Source organism: Lontra canadensis, unplaced genomic scaffold (assembly GCF_010015895.1).
Source record: "Lontra canadensis isolate GAN:19392208 unplaced genomic scaffold, GSC_riverotter_1.0 scaffold23, whole genome shotgun sequence".
Classification (NCBI taxonomy): Eukaryota; Metazoa; Chordata; class Mammalia; order Carnivora; family Mustelidae; genus Lontra; species Lontra canadensis.
Genome location: NW_022631017.1, coordinates 19,330,883 through 19,357,603, shown reverse-complemented (window position 1 = coordinate 19,357,603; position 26,721 = coordinate 19,330,883). Strand labels below are relative to the sequence as shown.

At 37.8% G+C, this 26,721-nt stretch overlaps 1 protein-coding gene across 5 annotated transcripts in view; it reads right to left on the bottom strand.

The window, feature by feature from the left end:
• Positions 1-26,721, bottom strand: part of NKAIN2 (sodium/potassium transporting ATPase interacting 2) — a 1,000,598-nt gene that overhangs the window by 20,937 nt on the left and 952,940 nt on the right. For all 5 annotated transcript variants that reach the window (XM_032862439.1, XM_032862440.1, XM_032862441.1 and 2 more), the window contains one exon: positions 4,052-4,112. In XM_032862439.1, the coding sequence (XP_032718330.1) occupies positions 4,052-4,112 (61 nt within the window). The remainder of the gene's footprint in view (positions 1-4,051; positions 4,113-26,721) is intronic.

The following is a 26,721-nucleotide window of genomic DNA, read 5'->3' as shown; positions in this document are numbered from 1 at the left end:
TCACAAAAGAAAATGAGATCCTGTTTGAAAGGAGAAATAAGGAAACAAATTCTCAGGCATTTGGTGTGCCTACGGTCTAACTCCCTCTAGCTCACTGATGACGGATGGCTATTTCATGCAGTGAAGTGGCAGAGTTTGCTTCTGGAACCTAAACCCTTTCCATAGTTTCCTTGGAGGCTTCTGGTCCTACAGCTCCCCGGCTCCCCTGGCGACTAAGACCTCAACATCAAAATGGAACACGTGGCTGGTCAGCTCTGTACTGACGTCAAGAATACCTTAGTTTTCCAGTTTCCAAAATTGGGTCCTTATCTCTTACTCTACTGCCTGTTTTCAGCAAAGTTATAGAACTAAAACTGTCCTCAGGCTCTTAGGAGTGAAAACTTGTCCAATTTGGCAAGCAGGTGGCTAGCACGGCCTCCTGACAGTCTGCTGCTAACTGAATGTTGCGTTGCAGATCCACAGCAGGTAAGAATGGACACGTCCCGAGCCCCCTTCTCTGTTTACACATACAATAAACTTCTCCCATACTTCAGGCCTTACTTTCTGAGAGCATTTATTCTTTTTTGCCAAGCCAGAATGCTTTTAAGAGATCAAAAGATTTTTCTCTAGAATATGATTACCAAAAATTAGACAGAAATTTACAACCTGAGGATTTAGGCAGTGTCTACAGGTGAGCATACAGACAAATAATGGCAGCAAAAATATAAGGGAACTATCAATCCAAAACATCATGTTCAACGAATACTCACAATTTACTCCTGTGTGTAAAGGACTACAGTAAATGAACTAGCCAGATACAGAACTGGCCCAAATGAGCATCTCCTCTGGGCTTGTTAGGGGTCCCACAAATATCTAAGGTAAGGATCAGTCTTTTTGGGTATACAAATAGACAAGTAGTTCATGTAAACCACTGAGCAAAAAGACTAAATTGAAAAACTTGTTTATGAGGATTCTACTTGGGACTTGAATTAATAAAGGCAGGTAAGGGGCCATGGTTAAAATACACATAACGATATAAGCACTATTTTTTGGAGTTTTTTGGAAAATAGTTTATTAGATGCTTGAAATAGAAACCTAACCTTCCAAAAGATGTTTGTGACTTCATATCCTCTTGGATTTACATTGCTTTGGCCAAAACTTGATAGAGGTTGGAATTCCCTAAACTGAGTTCCTCAGCCTTCTAATTCTCTGGAATGTTAGGATTTCTTACGAAGAAGTGTTCTGTGTTCAAATGTCAGGATATTAACTATACTTCTGATTTCTGTAACTTAATGCTTTCACATCTACAAAATGACCACTGGTTATTCCCAAGTCAACCCTGGCTTGCTTAAAACATCTGGAGAATTTAGGTGCCCCCAGACCATCTCCTCGCATAGTCACAGTGAACAAGGGTTCCAACTTAGCTAGCCAACCCTAAACCTGTTTATGCTGCCTTGCCTAGACCTTTCTGAGGAAATCACAATAAAGGTGCTTGGCCAACAGTTCTGCCCTCTCTCTCTGCTTCATGACCCTTCCCAATGGCCTTGTATGGTGTGCTGTGTTCTTCCTGGGGAACTGTGAGCATTATAAAACTATAGAAATCTTTCTAGCTTCTTGCTTTGATTTGCATCTGGCCTCACCCAAGTAGTATGGTTAAAACAACATTGTAGATTAGGAAAAATCAAACATACTTTACCACAAAGCCCTTGGAGTTGTTAATATGTAAATGCGCATCCTACATTTTTAGTATCAAACTTACTTGGCTTTGGAATCTTTCTGAGCAGTATGTCTTATGGAACTGGCATTTCTGGGATCCCCTTTGGGAGGTACTCTTCTGGAGAGATACTGATTATCTGTCCAGGAGGTTTTGTGTGTCAGTATTTTCTGAAGATGAAAATGCACTGATATCATTGTAAAATGAAATCAAATATTATAGTTTAAGGAAAGCTCAATTCCCATATGAAATTTGGACTTGCCCTTCACCAAGGAGTTGGCACAAAGACACAAAATGATAATATTTGAATGAACTCACATCGGTTGTGGAGTCCATATATTTTAAAATGCATACATCTATTACCCTCCCTAATCTTTGAATAAGGCTTTTGTGCATAAGACAAATGCTTGTGAGATATCTTCTCATGTGCATTCATTAGGCATCTCAGTCTCGACCTGTCTAAACAGAACTAGTTGTCACATCCCCATTCTACTTTCCTCAAATGACATTTCCATTTATCCATTCATTCTTACCAGAAACCCAGGAATCTGTCAGTCCTTCTCTTACATAGTATGCATCCATCACCAAGGAACTACTTCCTTTTAGCATGTTTCTTACCAGATCTAGCTGCTCCATCTCTAATACAGAGATGTCCAGACCTTCATCATCTCATATCTCTCATTTTCATGATGTCCTAACTAGACTCCCTTTCCCTCATCTTGTCCCTCATCAAAGACTTTCTTTCATGTTGATACCAATGTGATTTTTCTAAAGCACATTCCTGATTATGTTATTCTTTCTTCATAAACTACCTGCCAGTTGATTTGCTGTCATGCTATGCAAAATGAAGTCCAAAGTCCTTACTCTGGCATGACCGTTTGTCTACTGACTCCCTCGTGCTCTCTTTTCCAATCTTCTCTGGAAATACAGATACAACTTAGTCATATTAATCTGGCAGCTCTGCCCCTAACATGGCAGGCTGTGATGTGTCGTGGTACTTTATCATCTTTTGCCTCAGATCACCTTACTCTTATCAGTGACCCAACAATATCTATTCATCTTTGAAGATCACACTCAAGAGTGTCTTTCTCAATGAAACCATTCCTGGTTCTTGTCTCATCTCTCCACAATATACACTCTACAGAGTTTTGTTATACTTACATGTTCACATGTTTGTTTTTTCCTACTAGATGGTAAATTCCTAGAGGTAAAAGCTTGTGTATTACTAATCTTAAAATTTCCAAAGCCTGACATAACACTTGACATATTGAAGAGTGTTACACAAATGCTGTTTTAGTGACAGGACCATCATTTCTTTTAACACACAAAATAACAAACTGTGTGTTGTGTATTCCCGATTTTACGTCATGTATTACTATGATTGAAAAAGTACCTCCTCTAAATTAATCACCTGATACTGCTTCCTCCTTTCTAGTATGATTGGAAAGTGAAGAAGAAACACATATTTCTCTTTGGAATTTTTCCTCAAATTTTCCTTTGCAGAGCAATAGATCTCATCCTTTGTCGTGAAATCCTAATCATTATGAATATTTTTGGAAACCAGAAAAAAGAAGAAAGGATGCCCAGCTTTAATTTTTTCCTCAGAGTAAATATAGCTGCCTAGGCAACTATCCATGATAGTACCATGAGCACAGAAGTATTTTTCCAGTCCTCCCATTTCAGATCCTTAGCGGGGCCAGGAAGGAGTGAAACCTTCCATATGCCATGTTTAGAAGATTCAAACACAAGGGAACCACTTGGAGGCTTGGAAGAGGGTATCAGCATCTAAACTCTGGATTAACCAATAGGCCTCAATGCTGAGACTCTGACAGAGAGTTACAGCTATTTGCATCAAATTGTAGGAACAAAAAGGAAATATGAACATTTGGTTTCCTGAAAACACATTTCTTGAATTAATCTGAGGTCAGTTCTTGAAAATTTTAGGAACTATTCCAAATTGTTGATTGCTGAGAATTTTAGTCCTGGGTGAAGCTGATTAGGTATCAATAATCAATAAGGGTTTATAAAAAGAAAGCAGTCAAATTAACCACACTTAGAAACCATTTCCATCTTCAATTTCCTCTTTATTCTCTACTAGAAGTGTTATAAGAGAAACACTTCTTTAAAAAATACCTTTAATGAAATGAAAGTAACATGTTTTCAAAATGGGTGCTTCTCCATTTTTTCAATATGCTGGATCTTTTATGAAAACACTTTAGTCCGATGGATACAAAAGGCTTATTCCCTGTTCCAAAGATGTGTTGGAGGATATTGTCTGAGAAGTAGGAAGGCTAGGTAGGAGGCAGTAAAGGAGATGCTTTGAACTTGAAAGAAACAGAATAGGGTTTTAATACTTACAGCTGTCCTCTTCTTCAGTTATACATTTCACAACATAACAGGCGTAGATGAACCCTGCCAGCTGAAACAAAACAAAGATGCTTTAGACAGGAGGCAAAGGCAGCGGGACTGGACCTCCCTGGGGGAGTGGCTTTCCAAAGGCAGGCAGTTGGTGACTAGCTAGATACAGTGCTCCAAAATGATGGTCCCTCATACTGAATCTTGACTCCATTGTGGATTCTTGATACAAGTGATGTCTATCTTTCTTGTAAATCTGTACATCGCTCCTTTTTCTCTGAGCTGCGTTTATGTGTAAGATTTGTTAACTGCCAGGCAATCTAAAACACGTGATTTTAGGTACAGGAGAAAAAGTTATGGTCACTTATTAATAAGATAACATTTGCACTTGTGCCAATCAACTTCTAATTAACTTTCGTTAGCCAAGAGCCTTAGATCCTAAAATTGGACTCTCACCGACTATTAGAAAAATGTTTTGAGGGATAAATATTAAGATTTTGTGGTATGCTGCACGGATGCTTTGTAAGTAAGAAAAGCCCTTATTTAGACCTGTCCCAGGAACCAGAGCATATGAAACACGATTAGGATGACATGTTACAGAGAAGCAATGGGGTGGATACCTGTAGCTAAGACCTGTCAGGATGCATTGAATTTGGGATGGCACACATCACATCATCCTTTCTGAAACATTCTGCACAAAGGTCCCTATGGTCGGAAAAGTCCTAGCTCACTGAAATTATTAAGGAGCACAGCGAAGTTCCTTGATATCTAGCTTCTCACATGGAGTGGTTTTGTATTTCCTCATATCATTGTAATATTTATTTAGTGAAATTGTGAGTGCTGGTGAAAATATGAAAACTTATATAATTTCCAGATAGTGGCATTTTTCCCAAAATATTCTTGCTTGGGGGAATCCTTAAAGGATGGAACAGTGATGAAGATTATTCTCAATGACATTTCAGGAAGGCATTGATCTGGATGAGAACTGACCATATATGTCAATAGTTGGGACACTATTTGGCCTGGGGAAGGGAACATCAGGAAATCCTGCAGTCTTCCAGCAGGAAGCTAAGGTAGGGCAAGAAGGAGATGCTGTGAGAAGCCCAATGAAGTTGTTTTTCATTAGCTGACAGATCTCTCTGGAAGATGTGAGTGGAACACTTTAAGCAAGAGGGTACGCTGATAGGTATTTAATGAGCGTAGTATTGTCTGGAGACAAAGAGGGGTCCGGTTAAAAGAGAAACTTCAGAAAATCCCTAATATTGGATTTGAGGGAGAAAAGCATATTCTGGCAGATTCTAACTCTCTTCCAAAGAGAACCAGCTTGGGATAAAACAGTGGTGACCCTGCTTAGGGGAGGAATGGATGAGGAAGAAGACCCCTGCAAAATAATTTTCAAGGGTTTTTGTTTCTACATCCTGGTTGAGTGGGAATGTGAACTCCTGTCCTTTTTCACCCACTGAATGTAGTTTCTGAAGCAGTACACATAATGGAGAGCTACGTAAGAAACCACTAATATATTAAGTTAGTTTTCTTAAAAAACAAACAAACAAACAAAAATATCTTAGAAAAATCATCAAATCAGCATTTTTCTCTTTAAATTATATGTTGCTATGGGCAATAAAAAAGTGGTGGTAAGAACTCTTTCCTTATAGGATAGAATCATCAGGATTGTTGTTTTTACAGGCTTATGTTTAGAGGACAAGGTGGAATTAGAGGTTTGGCTTCAGCTAAGGTTTTTTTTGATCAAACAAAATGACATAGTAATTTGAAATTTTCATAGGTACTGGAAAAATAGGCAATGCTAACACTTCTTAATCTTTGATCCACCAGGATCCATGAAAATGCTCTAATTATGGAGTGAGTTGGTCCGTGGGTACTCTGTCACTAGGGTTTGCATCTGACTGTGGCTAGTTAAAGAGGCTGTGGCTTTGGTTAAATCCCCTGGGTACTGCCTTTTCAGCTCCTTTCCTTCCTCCGTTGGAAGTCCTGACCATCCTTGGCTAAATGCTTTCCATTTATCAATAATTTATCTCTTCTTTTCAGTTTTAAATACTTACTACTTGAATAATCTATGAAGCAACCTTTTCCCAGTCACAAACTTTTCTTTTGATTTTCACTCATCACTTCATTACTTCTAAATGAAAGTCTAGGTAGAGAGCCTTGATAAATTCTGAGATTCAGGGCCAATAAATGTAAACTTCTCATTAAAGTGTCACTAGATCCTGGATTATTAAGTGTACTAGTTTCCCAGAATGCAGCCAGGCACTGTATTCTGCTTACCAGTGATCTTTTAATTGTGTTCGGTTGCATTCTTTAACTATCAGGGGAGCTCCTTTGATATAAAAGTAAATCCTGCTGCATTTCATTACAAAAGCTTGCTGATTAAGAGAACTTTAGCTTTTAAATTGGTCACCTCTAAATACAAATGGAAATTAGTTTCCCCCCAATTAATCAAGACTCATAAGCCTTTGTTATCTTACATGTTTCCTATACCACAGAAATTTATAATTTAATTTTTACTCCATAGCAATTTATAAAGTTTACCTACAGAAAGAGGCTTCAAATCATTTGTAACAACTCTGAATGCTTCTTATAATGTGTAACTCCTATAATTGCTACGTGGGCTGCAAAGACAAACTAAGCCAGAGTTTCTCAACCTTGGCACCATTGACATCTGGGTTGGGTAATACTTTCTTGTAGGGTTTGTTGTGAATTATAGGATGCTTAAGCAGTAACAGCCTACAATCAATCCGGTTGACAACTGAGACAATCTCAAATGTCTGCAGATATTGCCACATGTCCCTTAAAGGACGAAATTTCCCCAAGTTAGAGCCACTGTTTTAGATGCAGTCCTATCTTCAAGGAATGTGCAATTCTGTGGCTGGTATATGCATATAATTATAATGTGAGGTAGATTAAGGTAAGTGTTATGAGGAAGGGAGACGACTGAATGCATACTTAGTGACAAACAGTAAACTGCATATTTTCATGCATTAGCTCACTAATTCCCACAACCACCATTGGAAGAATGTTATATGTATTTTTGTGGGGGAGAGATGATGGATCTTGCTTTTCTGGAGTATGTTCATCAGGTGGGAGAGGTGTGGGTTGTGTTCAGAGAAAAGCCTGTAGTTGGATCTGAGAATTTGGGGATCCCATCCTAGAGCAATGGAAATAGAAGCTGGGAAGGCAGATTAGGGCTATGATTGGAAGGCCTTGGGTATGTATTAAATTGCAAATCTAACTATGTCATTTTCTACACAATACACTTAAGAAGCACCTCATCTTCATGGATAAAGAAGATGTGATATATATATATATATATATACACACACACACACATACATACATACATATACACAAACATACATACATGTCACACATGTAAGGGAGAATTACTGAGCCATCAAGAAGAATGAAATCTTGCCATTTGCAATAATGTGGATGGAACTAGAGGGTATTATGCTAACTGAAATAAGTTAATCACAGAAAGACAAACAACATATGATTTCACTCAAATGTGGAATTAAGAAACAGAACAGATGAACATAGGAGAAGGGAAGGAAAAAATAAAAGAAGATGAAAACAGAGAGGGGTGCAAATCATAAGAGACTCTTAACTCTAGGAAACAAACTGAGGGTTGCTGGAGGGGAGGGGGGTGGGGGGATGGGGTAACTGGGTGGTGGGTACTAAGCGGGGCACTTGATGAAATGGGCACTGGGTGTTCTATGCAACTGATGAATAGCTGAACTCTACCCTTGAAACTAATAATACAGTATATATTAACTAAATTGAATTTAAATAAAAAAAATTTTAAAACCTCATGCACTTCAAAAAGATTAAAAGAGTATGCTTAGCCTTAAAAAAAGAGAAAGAAGCACCTCATCTTCTACTCATAAAGTAGAAAAATTTTCATGGAATACAAATCCTTCCTAATGTGATTCTTAGCTACCTCCTAGCCTCATTTCCCACTACTCCTAGTCTTGGACTTGGTGCGAATAGTAAGTAAGCTGTTGGTAGTCTGCCAATCTACATGAGGTGGTTTCATTCTATTCTTTAATTCATTAACCCACTCTGCCAACAAAGCATATGCATGTCCTATACCTCCCTGCCATCCCTACTCACACTGGCACCTCTGAGTAACTCTAACTTATCCTTTAAGACTGAATTAAAGTATGGTGTCCCCCAAGAACAGGCAATCCATTCCCAGGATAGGTTGCAGGGTTGGCATTTTGGAAACAAGAGCTTGAGAAATGGGAGAGCTTTGAGAGGGAATAATGAGGGGAAAGGCGAGGATGTCTTTCAAGCAGAACCCAGGAAAACTCTGGAAGATGTGGATTATGCTTAGGGAGGAGTAAGCAGCCTGGTTTAGAGGACTTTGGGCGATGGGAAGACAATAATGGTGCACAAGTTAGAGAAGAGTAATCCATGTTGTCAAAGCAGATCCAAGTACATGGAATTAAAATAAAATTGTTTTATTTTCTTAGTTTAAAGATAACTAGAGTAATGATGAAAGATACAACTGGTGTTATATTAAGCAAACATATAATTGTCCATTTATTTTTAAAAAATGAAATATTCCAGTTGTTTTAGTCTTTGGCATTCAAAGCAGAGCTAAGCCTAAATCTTTTTTTTTTTAAATTCATCTTTTCACCTTGATACATCTAATATGATTTGTTCATTTCTAATTCACCTGATAGGGAATTCATATCATCTTGATATCATTACTTGCTGAAAGGAAATCATATTTTCTCTCTATAACTAATCAGATTAAAATTCTTTTTTGTATCTGCAAACCAAATTATGATTGCATGTCCCAGAAACTCACTTAGAAGCTAATAGATAAGAGGAAACCAAAGCCTTTTGGTAAGTATGTTAAAAGATTCAATTGTAGTAATTGAAAATGTAACAACCTTAGTGTTTAATATACTATCTCCTGGATTTCTCTTTCCAGGAAGTTGGAGTACACATAGTTGTCCCTAGCTTTCCCAATAACTACAACTGAAAAAAACAGGAAATTTTATGTATAATGAACATAGGAAGATTCTGAAAAGTGGAAAGAATGTAGACTGGCCAGGAATCTTAAGAGCCAAGGAAAAACATGGGAGTGAGTTCCCTATATTTCTTTCTTTTTATATATAGCAGACCTGGAGCTGAAGAAATTCACAATTCAGAAATCCCAACACGCACACATCTAAAAACGCTAATAAAAGCCAAAGGACCAGGAAAGGGACAGCCTAGTAAGACAAAATTTTAAGACAATAATAGCTCTTCTTTATTCAACACCACAGAAAAATCTGTATCCCTTTCCTCAACCACAGCCGCAAAGAGTGGAGGGCCGACTCCTCCCATCACCGTGCGGGAGTGTCTGAGATGTCAGGCAGAAAGCTAAACTTGCTTTCCTGTCAGGAAGGAGGAAGACCTTTTCCCTAATATCAGGTAGAGACCACAAGGGGAATCTAGAATTCTAGCCTCACTCTGTAGTAAGGAGGTATACCTCCCCTGAAAAACCCTCCTCAGGGAGTGTTGGGGAGATCTAGTGGAGAATCAAGATTTTTACTAATGCTCAGCAGTAAGGAAGGTAATCCTCTGCCTCCATGGTGTCAGACAAAGTAATCTCGGAGCAGTAACAAGCCACTGATACCCCTCCCAGCCACAGAGATCAGTGAAGGCCACATGGGGAGCAGGAGTTTCCACTGTCTCCTGCCTTAATGAGAGGCCCTTCCCTACTTTGTTTTCAAAGAAGTTTGAGTGGAGAACCTGGACTTCTATCCCACTTGGCAGTAACGAGTGTGCATCCTCCCTCCCCTGCCAAAGCAGTATCAGAAGAACCCAGCTAATACAGGAAGTTTAAGAAAGACCTAGAGTCTCAAAACATAATATCCCAAATATCCATGTTTTGATTTAAAGTACTCAACATGCTAATAAAGAGGATCTCAAACTGAGTGAAAAAAGACAATCAGTGGAAGATGACACAGAGCTGGATGATGGAGATGTTAGAATTACCTGTCTGACAGATATTTTAAAGTAGTTACCATAAAAATGCTTCGATAAGTAATTATGAACACATCTGAAATAAATTTAAATCACAGTCTCAGCAAAGAAACAGAAGACCTAAAGAAGAACCAAACTGAAAATTTAGAACTGAAAAATATGCAATAACAAAAATAATCAGAACAACTCAACTCCAGAATGGAAAGGAATCCATGAACTTGAAGATAGATCTGATGTGGACCAGAGAGAAAAAAGTAGATTGAAAAAAAAAAAAAATGAACAGAGTTTCAGGGACCCTTGAGATTATAATAAAACAGCTCACATTTGTATTATTGAGGTCCTGAAATAAAAGCAAAAGAGAGCATACTGAAAAAGTACTAAAAAGAGTAGTGGGCAGAAACTTCATAAATTTGACAAAAGATGTGAAGTTACATGTCCAAGAAGCTGAGTGAAGCCCAAATGGGATAAGCCAAAGAGATTGACACCAAGTAAGACACATGACAGTCAAAATTTGAAAAATCAGAGACAAAAATCTTGGAAGCAGAAAGACGGCAATATTTATGTACACTGTTCTGAAAAAACAGCTTGTGGGTTTCTTTAACAACTAAACATATAACTACGATACAACCCTGCAATTGCTTTCCTGGCCATTTACTGCAAAGGAATGAAGACATGTTCGCATGAACAACTGTACACTAATGTCTACAACAGCTTTATCCATAACAGGCAAAAACTGGTCACAATCCAGACGTCCTTCAGTGGGTGAATAGTTAGACAAACAGTGGTGTGTCCGTATCATGGAATATTCCTCAGCAATAAAAGGAAGGTACTACTGATATGCGTAGTAACCTGTATGAATTTCCATAGAATTATGCTGGGTGAAAAAAAATCCCAAAAAGGTTATATATTACATGTATGATTCCATTTATATAACATTCTCAGCATGACAAAATATAGAAATGGAGAACAGATGAGTCCTTGCCAGGACTAAGTTAGGTTGGAGTCAGAAGTGGACGTGGTCATAAAGAGGCAGCTGGAAGGATCCTTTTGGTCACAGCAGTTCATCACCCTGACTGCATCAACATTACTACCCTCATAGTGATACCCTATAGTTTTGCAAGATTTTACCATGGGGGGAAACTGGGTAAAGGGTATACAGGCTCTCTCTGCATTATTTCACATAATTGTGATCTGCCATTATCTCACAGTGAAAAGTCTAATTAAGTACTGTATTTTAGGCAACTATTATTTATGGTAAAAAACACTTGTAATATAATTTCTAAATTTTCAAATATATGTAAATATGGTAGGTATATTTGTTTTCTTAAGTACAGAGACACATTTTAATTCCGAGCCCTTAGACCAACAGAGAAGGCTACAATAGTTTTTAATGTTGATACTGTATAGAATCACTGTTTAACACTCTTTTTGGCCTGGGGTTGGAGATGGGAAGTAGGAAACACTACATTTTTATTTGCAATTATCTCTTTCTCAGATAAATTAGTTTTATATTTCATTTATATCAAATCATCTATTTTTGTTCTGAGTTCATAATTCAGATGCTATAAGCCCGTGCTTTTTGTAATATGAATTTGAAGGAAGGATATTATGCCCTCACAAAATATACTTTTAAGTTGCAAATGATTTTACTTGCTCTTTTGTATCTTACTCCATTTACATAATTTGAGATTGCTTCAGCAAAGGATTCTAATATGATTATATCAGTGTTATTAATGAAGGTCTTTTATATGAAATATTTTTTATGTGGGTTGGTGTATCATCTATCTTATCCACCAGATGATTCTTATCCCATACTATTCCACTGACTGGACTGTTAGAAAGCTTGTTGCAAATTTTCTTTGCTATGGATAATCCAGGTGCAGTTATCAACCTACAATAACTCATGGAGGATTGCCTTTAGGGCTATTGTGAATGTTCACAGCCTACTGAGTCAGAAAAGCTTTTCAGAGGATCAGAAACATATCTTAATACCAGCCTTTAGGTATTGTGCCGCATCATCAAGCATGACTGTATTAAACACTTTTTAAAAGATTAAATAAAAGTAGACGCACATGCAAACTTGTATTATCTACTTAAGGCTGGGAAATGGACTGAACCAAATGCCAATGCTGGCTTAACCAGTAATTCCCATTATAAACTGGCCTCTGGAGACTGGAAGATTTCTTCAGGTCCAACTTACCCAAAAGTTATCTGAGTTCAAGTGAGTCCAAATGGATTAGTAAAGTTGGCAGAGCAAAAGATATTCAGGTGGGGTAGAAGACAACTAATAAAATTCAAATGTCATGATGGTTAATACTGCTTTCAGAGTTTAAATATCAAATTAGTTTTAAAAAACTGTATTGAGAGTTATAGTTCAACTGTTCTCTACATATGCTGTTTGGGAGGTGATCAAAGAAATACTGTCTAATGCAATAGAGCTGTCACAAGATGCCTTCAGTTTTGGGGGTAGGAGTCATAACAAAACTCCTTAACCAAAACTGTTTATTGAAAATAACTGGCATTATTTCATATCCTTAAAACTAATACATTAAAATGTTAATTATATCTCAATTAAAAAAAAGAAAGTGATTGGGAAATGCAAAAAGCAACCTATCAACAGCACCCTACTATTTCAAAAGTAAAACTAAGTTTATATAAAATTAGATTACATAATTACATAATTATAAATAAGATTATATAATAAAATAGGGATCCTGGTTTATTATAATGTAGCATTTGAGAAAGAAAATGTGGTTTTAAAATGTTCTGTAAAATATAAACATTTAATATTGTCCAGCAAAAAAAAAGAAATTAAGTACAAAATTTCTTTGTGAGAAAATGGTTCGAATAGCATGATTTTTGCTCAGAGATAATAGGGAACTGAAAACAAAATTAATGATACAATAAGACATATGCAGAAATAAATGAGCCCAACTTAGGTATGTCAACATTGGCAGACAAAGCGAACAATTTTCGCTGTATTTCACTGGAGAGAGCAAGCTGCTCCAGTGATGAAGATGGGAATACAAGACCAGATTCTTCTGAAGAGAGGAGAAATGAATTGTAATATTAGTTGCAAAAAGAGCCTCTTTTAAAAAGGCGCTAAAACTATGTTAACATTTTTTTCTTTTTTAGCGGGGCTAGATTAGAAGGAACATGTAGAATATATAATGCACCTTGTCCTGCAGCACATATTACAATATTATATATCATGAAATCATAAATGACATCATGAGATTATTTATTTATATATATATATATAGAGAGAGAGAGAGACTATAACTGAAATAATACATCACATCCTAGATTATATCTATATTATATATTATATATGGAGACTATACACTGGATCTGAGTCTGATTAAAGACCTGGACTCTGAAAAGAGCAATGATAAAGAGATCAGTTTAAAATTGAGGGCCAGTTCCAATGGGCATGCTTTAGGGTCTCACCTTAAGTCCTGCTCTATAGGATATTTAAAAACTCTTTTTTTTTTTTTTTTAAAGATTTTATTTTTTTGACAGAGAGAGAGAACACAAGCAGGGAGAGTGGCAGGCAGCGGGAGAAACAGGCTCCCCCGCAGAGCAGGGAGACCTAGGTGGAGTTTGATCCCAGGATCCTGGGATCATGACCTGAGCTGAAAGGCAGTCACTTAACCAATTGAGCCACCCAGGAACCCCTAAAAATTCTTGAGGAAGGACAACAACGATGTAATGATCCAAGTTTGTCATTAATGGAGCATGCCTATAGAAGTTGTGTGGTCCTAGGTTATCTGAAGAAAATACTTTATCTAGAACTAGGGAGGCAAATAGCCCCACTTCCTTCTGGTCTTCTCAAAATGCTTACAGTATTCAATGCTGGTATCATAAATAAGAGAAATACCCAACGGAATTATAACCACACTGTGATGGGAGACAGAGAATTGAGACAGGATGAGAAAACTTCTTGGATCATAGAAAGTTCTCAGTAAACTTTGTGATGATGATGACACAGAATTCCCAATGGAAGCTAATGGTTGACTGCTTCCTAGGAACATCATTGAGGACCAGATGACCTCTGTGGTCACTTCACCTCAGAGATTTTAAAATGAATTAATGAGTAAATTATCATTGTTTAGAAATAACAATTTAGAAATTGCAAGTGCATTCAGATGTCTCTTATGCAAATAAGCTGTTAAATTAGTATTTTGTCAAAGGACAAAATGAACACATCCACCCACGCTTGAGTAGTAAATATTCTCTATTTTTTCTTGTTAAAGTAACTCTGATGAAATACAGTGGGCCATTTAATGTTTTGGGAATGGAGAACAAAAAAAATTATCTTTGGTTTCTAAAATTCTGTCTTGTTCACATTTCTCAAGGAATCTGGGGTCATCTAGGATTTTTAGAATAATACAGATATATGTAGGTACAAGGCTTAGGTAGAAGTCATTCCTTCCAATTTCATCTGATGATACTAACTAAATGAGATCCCACTGGAGACCTTTCCGGAATGAGAATTCCAGTTGTCATTTACCAGTTAAAAGGTAAATTCCATTTAGGTGTTTCGTTACAGAAACAGGGGCTGAGTCAAGAAATATAACTGAGAATCATGAATCTCATTAGGCAAACTATAAACCAGACCTCAAACGCCTTGCTGGCCCTATGTAAGTTTTGGCACGGCCAGCTGGGATATCCTTATAGCTTGGAAGCCAATGCTACACTCTCATAATATATGAGAAATCCTTGGCCCAGGCTGATTGGCCATGTGGTGGGATGTAGGAAAGAGTTAATGTTAACTAACTTCGACAAATTTTCATAAGGCATTTTTTTCTTCTTTTGGCAGAACAAGTGTCAGAAGAGATTGCTAAATGACAAACTCACCATTATAAAAAATAATTTAGTGGTTAACATTACAGAAAAATGGTGTCAACAAGAACAGAGCTCTCACTGTTCTAAGAAAGGAAAAACTGAGAAAATATCAGAATATATCAGCTAGAGAGAAAAGTTGCTTCAAAATGTTACGGTAAACTTAGATGTATTATTTGGGGTTTGAAAATATAGTTAAAAGGGAAACTTAGAGCAATTGGTCCGTTTACCATGACATCTGTGGGAATAAACTTTATGCTCTATGAAAAGGTATTTTATGTAGCATTCAATGGAGCTTGTTTCTAAAGCAAAGTACTTGCAACACAAGGCAGGAGAAGTTGAATGAGAGTGAAGGTAGTAACAGCAAAAGAACCACAAGGAGAATAAGATATGGATTGGGGAAGACACAAGTTTGAAGACCAGTTTTTTTCCCAAAGCAATTTTAAAAGGCTCAAAACTGAATCAAACTGTTACTTTTATTTTATTTTATTTTATTTATTATTTATTTTAAGATTTTATTTATTTATTTGACAGAGAGAGATCACAAGTAGACAGAGAGGCAGGCAGAGACAGAGAGAGAGAGGGAAGCAGGCTCCCTGCCGAGCAGAGAGCCCGATGTGGGGCTCGATCCCAGGACCCTGAGATCATGACCTGAGCCGAAGGCAGCGGCTTAACCCACTGAGCCACCCAGGCGCCCCAAACTGTTACTTTTAAAAGGCCTGTCAACCCTATCCATGTACAGCAGTATAATCTAGTTGGATCGAATAAACTTGGCTCTGATTGGTGTTCTTCACTGACCTCTTTTTCCTTTCCATCTGAATTACCTCCTTCTCAACAGAAATTCTAGATTATCTTCTTTCTATATAAGTCATAGCCAATATGAGGGTGCCAGACACTGTATCAACTACCTCAGACTGAAACAATTTCATTAATTACTGGTAACAGGATTATTACCATTTGGGAACATATAAACTAGAAAAACTGTAAGTGTATTTGTATATTTTGTTTCTAATTTTTATGTGTATAAACCTCAAAACAACCAATCATCTAACGAATCCCCTCATATCGCAGGAAGTAGGAAAGGAAAGGCTAGTGATTATTTTTCAAGGTAACAGCTAGCGTTGTTGGAGCGTGCACCATATTCTGAGCATATGCTAACATCTTTACAGCTATTGTCCAAACCATTCTTTCCAGAACCAAGGAAAGACCTTTATCCCCATCCACGATTTATAAATGAGAAAAACAAGGCTACAGAAATTAGTTGATGTCCCAAGATTAAAAGATAGAAGAGGACTTGAATTCATGTCTACAAAACTGAAATCATCCATTGTCCACTCTTACACAGGATTGCTACCTTCTCCATCAGGCAAAACTGACAACATTATCAAGTGAAGGGAACATAGATTCTAAGAATCAGAGTAAATTCACATTTAGGAAAACAATTCCTAAAATTAAGTTCACCTAATTTTCCAAGTTGGAAATTTGGACGTGGAGGATTTTACTGAGCTTTGGATTGGCAGATCTTGGAAATCAGCAAGGAACAAACTGGCTGAGCTACCAGATGAACCACAGAAGGGCTTAATGCCACTCATGGGAAACCTGTAGTGTGCAGGAGAACTGGAGTTTTCCTCCCACTCATTTAATTACCATTTCAGTTCTCTTTCATTTGTTCCAACTCATCATGATTTTATAGTCCTCCTCTGAATAGTTTGTATGTGTTTCTAAACAGAAGGCCAGAATGGGCCTCAAATATCAGAAGTATATTGGTGAGCCGCTAATTACCTTCAGTTTACTGCGGGTGATACTATAAATAAACTCCCTTAAACAGTTTCTACAAATCTTTTGTGAACATGTATTTTTATTATTCTCTTAAAGAAATACTACAGTGGAATTCCTGGGTCAATTGCAGGGTAGAAGCCTGGTGACAGGAACTGGTCTGAGCCTCTGGAAATAATTAGCAGAGAGTATAAACTGGCTTCTTCAGGAACATAGACTGCTATGGGGCGCCTGGGTGGCTCAGTGGGTTAGGCCTCCGTCTTCGGCTCAGGTGATGATCTCAGGGTTCTGGGATCGAGCCCCACATGGGGCTCTCTGTTCAGCAGGGAGCCTGCTTCCCCCTCTCCCTCTGCCTGCCTCTCTGCCTACTTGTGATCTCTCACTTTCTGTCAAATAAATAAATAAATAATCTTAAAAAAAAAGAATATAGACTGCTATAATCCAAATTTTAGTTTTATTAATTTTTTTGGTATGTTTGTACAACGTGATTATTTCCCCAACATCTCATTATACTCGTAACTTTAGTAAAGTCTTGCTATGCAACTGAAGGAATCATGGTGACAGTGTACAGAGATGAGATGCAAAAAGATAATTGAGAATTCAGTTGAAAGAGTGGAGTTAAGGGCATCAAAAAAGTCCCCCTCCCCAAATCCTCAAGTCATATTGCAGAATAAGTGCGTATGGGATGGGAGTTTGGGCTTTCTTTTAATACCTCAAAATAAGTTGATCCCAGTAGATTGGAAGACTTTCAGTGGAAACTGTATAAGCATTATGCCCACACTTAGTAGGCTCTCAAAAATTAACTAGTTCCTGTTTCACCTAGTTCTGATCTTATCTCTTGGGAAAACTCATTTAAATAATTATACTTTAAAGATTTCACAATTAAGTAGTGATAGGAAGGTGTTTCTTATAGTTTACTGGTCAATGTGAAGATAACAATGTGAAATCATAACTATGAACATACTTTGAACTCTGAGGAGAAACATCTTATTTTTTAACCATTCTCCTCATCTCTAAATGTTCATCAGACTTAGACTGGTTTTAGCCATTCCCTTAAGAAGGAAGACAGTCTTTTTATTTCTTTTTTTGTCCCCATTCTGCAGTGATCATCTCAAGTGGTTTCTGTTTCTTTCCTCCTTTCTTCTCTGTCTTCATCTTCATCTTTGTCTTTGTCTTTAAACATTAAGGGTGTAGAAGTTGTGAACTTGTCGGATAAATTAGAATTTTTATGAAAACGGCTTCTAAAGTTGAAGTGGGGTTTAGAATTGTGCCCCCTCCATTTAAAAGTCTTTTGAAAGATACTTATTTTTTATTAGTAAATTTCATTCACATTTATGAACTCTAACTTCCTTGACTTAAGTCAAGCTAATTCTATCTGGATTATCAATACTTATTTTCGTCCTGTAATTATTATATAATTCACATTTTCTCATTATACACTTTTCAAGAACTATCAAGGAGAGTACACACCATTGACGACTTCATTGAAGAAGCAAGAAGAGAAGGAAAAATAAAAGAAAAAGGAAAAGATTTGATAAGTTTGTAAAGATATGAGTAGAAAAGATTGCTGAGAATGATCCCCATGCAGTGATTAATTGCTTAATTTATTATTTTAAAATTGTGATCCAGATACTGAAAAAAACGTTTACATTTTTTTTTAAAAGAAACATATAATATATTTTTATCCCCAGGGGTACAGGTCTGTGAATCCCTAGGTTTACACACTTCACAGCACTCACCATAGCACATACCCTCCCCAATGTCCATAACCCCACCCCCCCAAAACCCCTCCCCCCATCAACCCTCAGTTTGTTTTGTGAGATTAAGAGTCACTTATGGTTTGTCTCCCTCCCAATCCCATCTTGTTTCATTTACTCTTCTCCTACCCCTTAACCCCCCATGTTGCATCTCCCCTCCTTCATATCAGGGAGATCATATGATAGTTGTCTTTCAACGATTGACTTATTTCGCTAAGCATGATACTCTCTAGTTCCATCCACGTTGTCGCAAATGGCAAGATTTCATTTCTTTTGATGGCTGCATAGTATTCCATTGTGTATATATACCACTTCTTCTTTATCCATTCGTCAGTTGATGGACATCTGGGTTCTTTCCATAGTTTGGCTATTGTAGACATTGCTGCTATAAACATTCTGGTGCACGTGCCCCTTAGATCACTACATTTGTATCTTTAGGGTAAATACCCAGCAGTGCAATTGCTGGGTCATAGGGTAGTTCTATTTTCAACATTTTGAGAAACCTCCACGCTGTTTTCCAGAGTGGTTGCACCAGCTTGCATTCCCACCAACAGTGTAGGAGGGTTCCCCTTTCTCTGCATCCTCGCCAGCATCTGTCATTTCCTGACTTGTTAATTTTAGCCATTCTGACTGGTGTGAGGTGATACTTCATTGTGGTTTTGATTTGTATTTCCCTGATGCCGAGTGATATGGAGCACTTTTTCATGTGTCTGTTGGCCATCTGGATGTCTTCTTTGCAGAAATGTCTGTTCATGTCTTCTGCCCAATTCTTGATTGGATTATTTGTTCTTTGGGTGTTGAGTTTGCTAAGTTCTTTATAGATTTTGGACACTAGCCCTTTATCTGATATGGCATTTGCAAATATCTTCTCCCATTCTGTCAGTTGTCTTTTGGTTTTGTTAACTGTTTCCTTTGCTGTGCAAAAGCTTTTGATCTTGATAAAATCCCAATAGTTCATTTTTGCCCTTGCTTTCCTTGCCTTTGGCGATGTTCCTAGGAGGATGTTGTTGCGGCTGAGGTCGAAGAGGTTGCTGCCTGTGTTCTCCTCAAGGATGTTGATGGATTCCTTTCTCACATTGAGGTCCTTCATCCATTGTGAGTCTATTTGCGTGTGTGGTGTAAGGAAATGATCCAATTTCATTTTTCTGCATGTGGCTGTCCAATTTTCCCAACACCATTTATTAAAGAGGCTGTCTTTCTTCCATTGGACATTTCTTTCCTGCTTTGTCAAAGATTAGTTGACCATAGAGTTGAGGGTCTATTTCTGGGCTCTCTATTCTGTTCCATTGATCTATGTGTCTGTTTTTGTGACAGTACTATGATGTCTTGATGATGACAGCTTTGTAATAGAGCTTGAAGTCCGGAATTGTGATGCCACCAACTTTGGCTTTCTTTTTCAATATTCCTTTGGCTATTCGAGGTCTTTTCTGGTTCCATATAAATTTTAGGATTATTTGTTCCATTTCTTTGAAAAAAATGGATGGTACTTTGATCGGAATTGCATTAAATGTGTAGATTGCTTTAGGTAGCATAGACATTTTCACAATATTTATTCTTCCACTCCAGGAGCACGGAACGTTTTTCCATTTCCTTGTGTCTTCCTCAATTTCTTTCATGAGTACTTTATAGTTTTCTGTGTATAGATTCTTAGCCTCTTTGGTTAGGTTTATTCCTAGGTATCTTATAGTTTTGGGTGCAATTGTAAATGGGATGGACTCCTTAATTTCTCTTTCTTCTGTCTTGTTGTTGGTGTAGAGAAATGCAACTGATTTCTGTGCATTGATTTTATATCCTGACACTTTACTGAATTCCTGTACAAGTTCTAGCAGTTTTGGAGTGGAGTCTTTTGGGTTTTCCATATATAATATCATATCATCTGCGAAGAGTGATAGTTTGACTTCTTCTTTGCCAATTTGGATGCCTTTAATTTCCTTTTGTTGTCTGATTGCTGAGGCTAGGACTTCTAGTACTATGTTGAATAGCAGTGGTGATAATGGACATCCCTGCCATGTTCCTGACCTTAGCGGAAAAGCTTTCCGTTTTTCTCCATTGAGAATGATATTTGCGGTGGGTTTTTCATAGATGGCTTTGATAACATTGAGGTATGTGCCCTCTATCCCTACACTTGGAAGAGTTTTGATCAGGAAGGGATGCTGTACTTTGTCAAATGCTTTCTCAGCATCTATGGAGAGTATCATATGGTTCTTGTTCTTTCTTTTATTAATGTGTTGTATCACATTGATTGATTTGCGGATGTTGAACCAACCTTGCAGCCCTGGAATAAATCCCACTTGGTCGTGGTGAATAATCCTTTTAATGTACTGTTGAATCCTATTGGCTAGTATTTTGGTGAGAATTTTTGCATCTGTGTTCATCAAGGATATTGGTCTGTAGTTCTCTTTTTTTGATGGGATCCTTGTCTGGTTTGGGGATCAAGGTGATGCTGGCCTCATAAAATGAGTTTGGAAGTTTACCTTCCATTTCTATTTTTTGGAACAGTTTCAGGAGAATAGGAATTAGTTCTTCTTTAAATGTTTGGTAGAATTCCCCCGGGAAGCCGTCTGGCCCTGGGCTTTTGTTTGTTTGGAGATTTTTGATGACTGTTTCAATCTCCTTACTGGTTATGGGTCTGTTCAGGCTTTCTATTTCTTCCTGGTTCAGTTGTGGTAGTTTATATGTCTCTAGGAATGCATCCATTTCTTCCAGATTGTCAAATTTGTTGGCATAGAGTTGCTCATAATATGTTCTTATAATTGTTTGTATTTCTTTGGTGTTCGTTGTGATCTTTCCTCTTTCATTCATGATTTTATTTATTTGGGTCCTTTCTCTTTTCTTTTTGATAAGTCTGGCCAGGGGTTTATCAATCTTATTAATTCGTTCAAAGAACCAGGTCCTAGTTTCGTTGATTTGTTCTATTGTTTTTTTGGTTTCTATTTCATTGATTTCTGCTCTGATCTTTATGATTTCTCTTCTCCTGCTGGGTTTAGGGTTTCTTTCTTGTTCTTTCTCCAGCTCCTTTAGGTGTAGGGTTAGGTTGTGTACCTGAGACCTTTCTTGTTTCTTGAGAAAGGCTTGTACCGCTATATATTTTCCTCTCAGGACTGCCTTTGTTGTGTCCCACAGATTTTGAACCGTTGTGTTTTCATTATCATTTGTTTCCATGAATTTTTTCAATTCTTCTTTAATTTCCTGGTTGACCCATTCATTCTTTAGAAGGATGCTGTTTAGTCTCCATGTATTTGGGTTCTTTCCAAATTTCCTCTTGTGATTGAGTTCTAGCTTCAGAGCATTGTGGTCTGAAAATATGCAGGGAATGATCCGAATCTTTTGATACCAGTTGAGACCTGATTTAGGACCGAGGATGTGATCTATTCTGGAGAATGTTCCATGGGCACTAGAGAAGAATGTGTATTCTGTTGCTTTGGGATGAAATGTTCTGAATATATCTGTGATGTCCATCTGGTCCAGTGTGTCATTTAAGGCCTTTATTTCCTTGTTGATCTTTTGCTTGGATGATCTGTCCATTTCAGTGAGGGGAGTGTTAAAGTCCCCTACTATTATTGTATGATTGTTGATGTGTTTCTTTGATTTTGTTATTAATTGGTTTATATAGTTGGCTGCTCCCACGTTAGGGGCATAGATATTTACAATTGTTAGATCTTCTTGTTGGACAGATCCTTTGAGTATGATATAGTGTCCTTCCTCCTCTCTTATTATAGTCTTTGGCTTAAAATCTAATTGATCTGATATAAGGATTGTCACTCCTGCTTTCTTCTGATGTCCATTAGCATGATAAATTCTTTTCCACCCCCTCACTTTAAATCTGGAGGTGTCTTCGGGTTTAAAATGAGTTTCTTGTAGGCAACATATAGATGGGTTTTGTTTTTTTATCCATTCTGATACCCTGTGTCTTTTGATTGGGGCATTTAGCCCATTAACATTCAAGGTAACTATTGAGAGATATGAATTTAGTGCCATTGTATTGCCTGTAAGGTGACTGTTACGGTATATTGTCTCTGTTCCTTTCTGATCTACTACTTTTAGGATCTCTCTTTGCTTAGAGGACCCCTTTCAATATTTCCTGTAGAGCTGGTTTGGTGTTTGCAAATTCTTTCAGTTTTTCTTTGTCCTGGAAGCTTTTAATCTCTCCTTCTATTTTCAATGATAGCCTAGCTGAATATAGTATTCTTGGCTGCATGTTTTTCTCGTTTAATGCTCTGACTATATCATGCCAGCTCTTTCTGGCCTGCCAGGTCTCTGTGGATAAGTCTGCTGCCAATCTAATATTTTTACCATTGTATGTTACAGACTTCTTTTCCTGGGCTGCTTTCAGGATTTTCTCTTTGTCACTAAGACTTGTAAATTTGACTATTAGGTGACGGGGTGTGGACCTCTTCTCATTGATTTTGAGGGGGGTTCTCTGAACCTCCTGGATTTTGATGCTTGTTCCCTTTGCCATATTGTGGAAATTCTCTCCAATAATTCTCTCCAATATACCTTCTGCTCCCCCTCTCTTTCTTCTTCTTCTGGAATCCCACTTATTCTAATGTTTGTTCGTCTTATGGTGTCACTTATCTCTCGAATTCTCCCCTCGTGGTCCAGAAGCTGTTTGTCCCTCTTTTGCTCAGCTTCTTTATTCTCTGTCATTTGGTCTTCTATATCGCTAATTTTTTCTTCTGCCTCATTTATCCTAGCAGTGAGAGCCTCCATTTTTTATTGCACCTCATTAATAGCTCTTTCTATTTCAACTTGGTTAGATTTTAGTTCTTTTATTTCTCCAGAAAGGGCTTTTATATCTCCCAAGAGGGTTTCTCTAATATCTTCCATGCCTTTTTTGAGCCCGGCTAGAACCTTGAGAATCGTCATTCTGAACTTTAGATCTCACTTATTACCAATGTCTGTATTGATTAGGTCCCTAGCCTTTGGTACTGCCTCTTGTTCTTTTTTTTGTGGTGAATTTTTCCGCCTTGTCATTTTGTCCAGATAAGAGTATATGAAGGAGCAAGTAAAATACTAAAAGGGTGGCAACAACCCCAGGAAAATATGCTTTAGCCAAATCAGAAGAGATCCCAAATCGTGAGGGGGGATAAAGGGATAAAAAGAGGTTCAGAAAGAAAAAGAAAAAAAGAATTAAAAAAAGAAAACCAATAAAGAAAGAATTAAAAAGGAAAAAAAATATATATTAGATAAACTAGTTAAAAAACGTTAAAAAAGAAAAGGGTAAAAGTTAAAAAAAATTAGCAGAAGAGAAAAAAATTGAAAAAGAAAAAAAAATTAAATTAACTGCAAGGCTAAAGAATCATGGGGAGAAAGCCATGAGTTCCGTGCTTTGCTTTCTCCTCCTCTGGAATTCCGCTGCTCTCCTTTGTATTGAAACTGCACTCCTTGGTAGGTGAACTTGGTCCTGGCTGGGTTTCTTGTTGATCTTCTGGGGGAGGGGCCTGTTGTAGTGATTCTCAAGTGTCTTTGCCCCAGGCAGAGTTGCACCGCCCTTACCCGGGGCAGGGCTGAGTAATCCGCTCGTGTTTGCTTTCGGGAGCTTCTGTTCCCTGAGCACTTTCCGTAGAGTTCTGGAGGACGGGAATGAAGATGGCGGCCTCCCAGTCTCCTGCCCCGAGGAGCCGAGAGCCCGGGGCCCCACTCCTCAGTGAACAGCGCCCAATTACTCCCGTCACTCTGGCCTCCGGCCGCGCTTCGAGCTCACCGAGCCTTCGACTGGTTCAAGGTAACTCCGAGCTGAGAGCTCACTCCTTGGCTCTGTCTCTGTAGCTGGCTTCCCCATTCTAATACCTGCAAGCTCTGCGACACTCAGACACCCCCGATCCTTCTGTGACCCTGCGGGACCTGAGGCCACGCTGACCCCGCGTGGGCTTCACCCTGGTTAAGCCTCTGGAGTGATGTCCCTCAGTGGTACAGACTTTTTAAAGTCCTGATTTTGTGCTCCGTTGCTCCGCCGTCTATCTTCCCGTCGCTTTGGATTCACTTCTCCGCCAGTCCTACCTTTCAGAAAGTGGTTGATTTTTTCTTTCTAGAATTGCTGTTCTTCTTCTCTTCGATCTCCCATTGGATTTGTAGGTGTTTGCAATCTTTAGATCAAGTTTACATTTTTTAAATTCAGCATATTATTGTTTACACTGACTTGTAGTTTTTCCTTCACTCCAGAAAATATGTGTTCCATCCCATTATTTTTTTGTTACATTTGAAAAGATACAAAGGGGCACACTCTTCATGACCACAACATCAGAAATCAGAGGGAGAGAAAGCCATCTGCTTTTGTCTTGTTTTTAAAGATGCCACCGTTATCAGCTGTATCTCCCAGAAAAGTGAGGCTTGATGACAATCTATCTCCTCACTTTGCCTTAATGACTTCAAAAGTGTTGAAACCTCATTACTGAATGTCATCACTGGGTGCATGTGTGTGCATGCATGAGTGTGTGTGTGAATGTGGGTTTTAAGACAGGAAGAAATACTGCATAAGAGAGTACATTCTGTTGATTTTCATGATCTTTTATGAAGTTTCACTGAATTCTTTTAATATTAGGCTAGTCTGCTTTTGCAGATCAATTTTCTAAGATTAAGATCATTTAGAGATGTTTTTTCTATACCTGACATCTGTTCTCCATCTCAGAACTCCCCATCTGGAATACATATGATTCCTTCTAAATCTCCTTCTTCAGAGAGCTGATCCCCAACTACTTGCAACTTTATTGTCCCTGTCATATACCATATTCAATCTTTACAGCTTCCTGAAAAGCAGGTAGACTTCGCAGTTCATCATCTCCGATGAACATACTCAATCTGAGAGTCCTGGTCAATCATAATAATTAACATTTATATGGTACTCCTTCTGTGCCAGACACTGTTCATATGTAAAGTCTATTATCCTCATACTTTATGACGTAGCTATAATTATTATGCCATCCTTATAGATGAGGAATTTGCGGTAGAGAGAAGTTCAAGTTCAATGACTTCTTTCAGGCCACCGGCCAGTTAGTGGTAGAGCTAGTGTTCAATCCCCGGCTGGCTCCAGGATCCATGCTCTTTATGAGTCTGTGCTGCCAACTCAGCCCAGAACCCCAAAGGCTGACTTCTCCCTGGCACTGTGGATTTTTAGACCATCCACCTCATGGGCTAAAATTTACCCCTTGAGATATAGCTGTTTAGAAAAGTAAAAACAGATAAATACCAAAAAGCATAATTTCCTTCTGGGCTTTAATATTATTTATTCATTAAAATCCTGTATAAAAAATACATTCTCTTACAAATTTTTAGGCAATTAAAAAATTTGCCCACGTGACAGTATATTTCCTTGATTACATTTTATTTTGCAGAGGTAAACATTTTAGGCTCATATCAACTATTTCTATGTATTATTGACATCTAATGGAAACCTAAGCCTTTAACCTAAATTGTACATCTATGAGTAAAATGAAATAAACTATAACAAAGATGAAATATAGACAACCAATATAAAAAAGAAACTTTTAATTTTTCTAAAGGTAAAATAACTGAGAAAAAACTACTCGGGACAAAAATACTTGAATAATTGTCAATATGGATTGCCTATAATTTGAAACTTGATACTGTAGTTATTTTTAGAGAAATAAAAACTATAAACCACAGTTTTATCACTTAGAAAATATAGTATAATAGAAAGATGTCATAAAAATGGAGATGTATAATAACATATTTAGTCTATATTAAAATTGAACTATAGGGCTATCATAGAGATAAAAGGTATAGCCCCATCCTCAGGAGCTTACACTATTTGGGAAGGCAAGGGAACACATGCACATGTACCATCACTACAACTTGACTCAGGTAGAATACAAAATTGCAATGGTGGTGCATTTCTTTATTACCTTTTTATGGCGATCATTCCTTTTCCTACTGTCAGGAGGTGAAATGAGGGATTAAAAGGCAGGCGAAAAGGAGGTGAAACAATCCATTTCCTATTCCCAGTTCATCTAGCCTAGAATTCCTGCTCTTTTCTCAAGTCAATGATGCCAGTCTCAAGTACAGTGCCTTTGGTAAAAATTGAGTGGAGAGTACAAGAAAGCCGAGGACACTGCCGTTATCAGAGAAAATTCATGATATACTGTTGGGGAGAAATATGACGTTCATAGTTATACAAAAACATCTGTGGAGGCTTCATGAACAATTTAGACAAACTGGGTTTTATCATTTCTCGCAGGATGGACTGAGTGTGAACAGAGATCTCTGCACTCTGTTTCAGGACCCCACATCCTCAAACCTAAACTGCAAGTGGAGTCAAAAAGATGAGGGTTGATTTCCTTC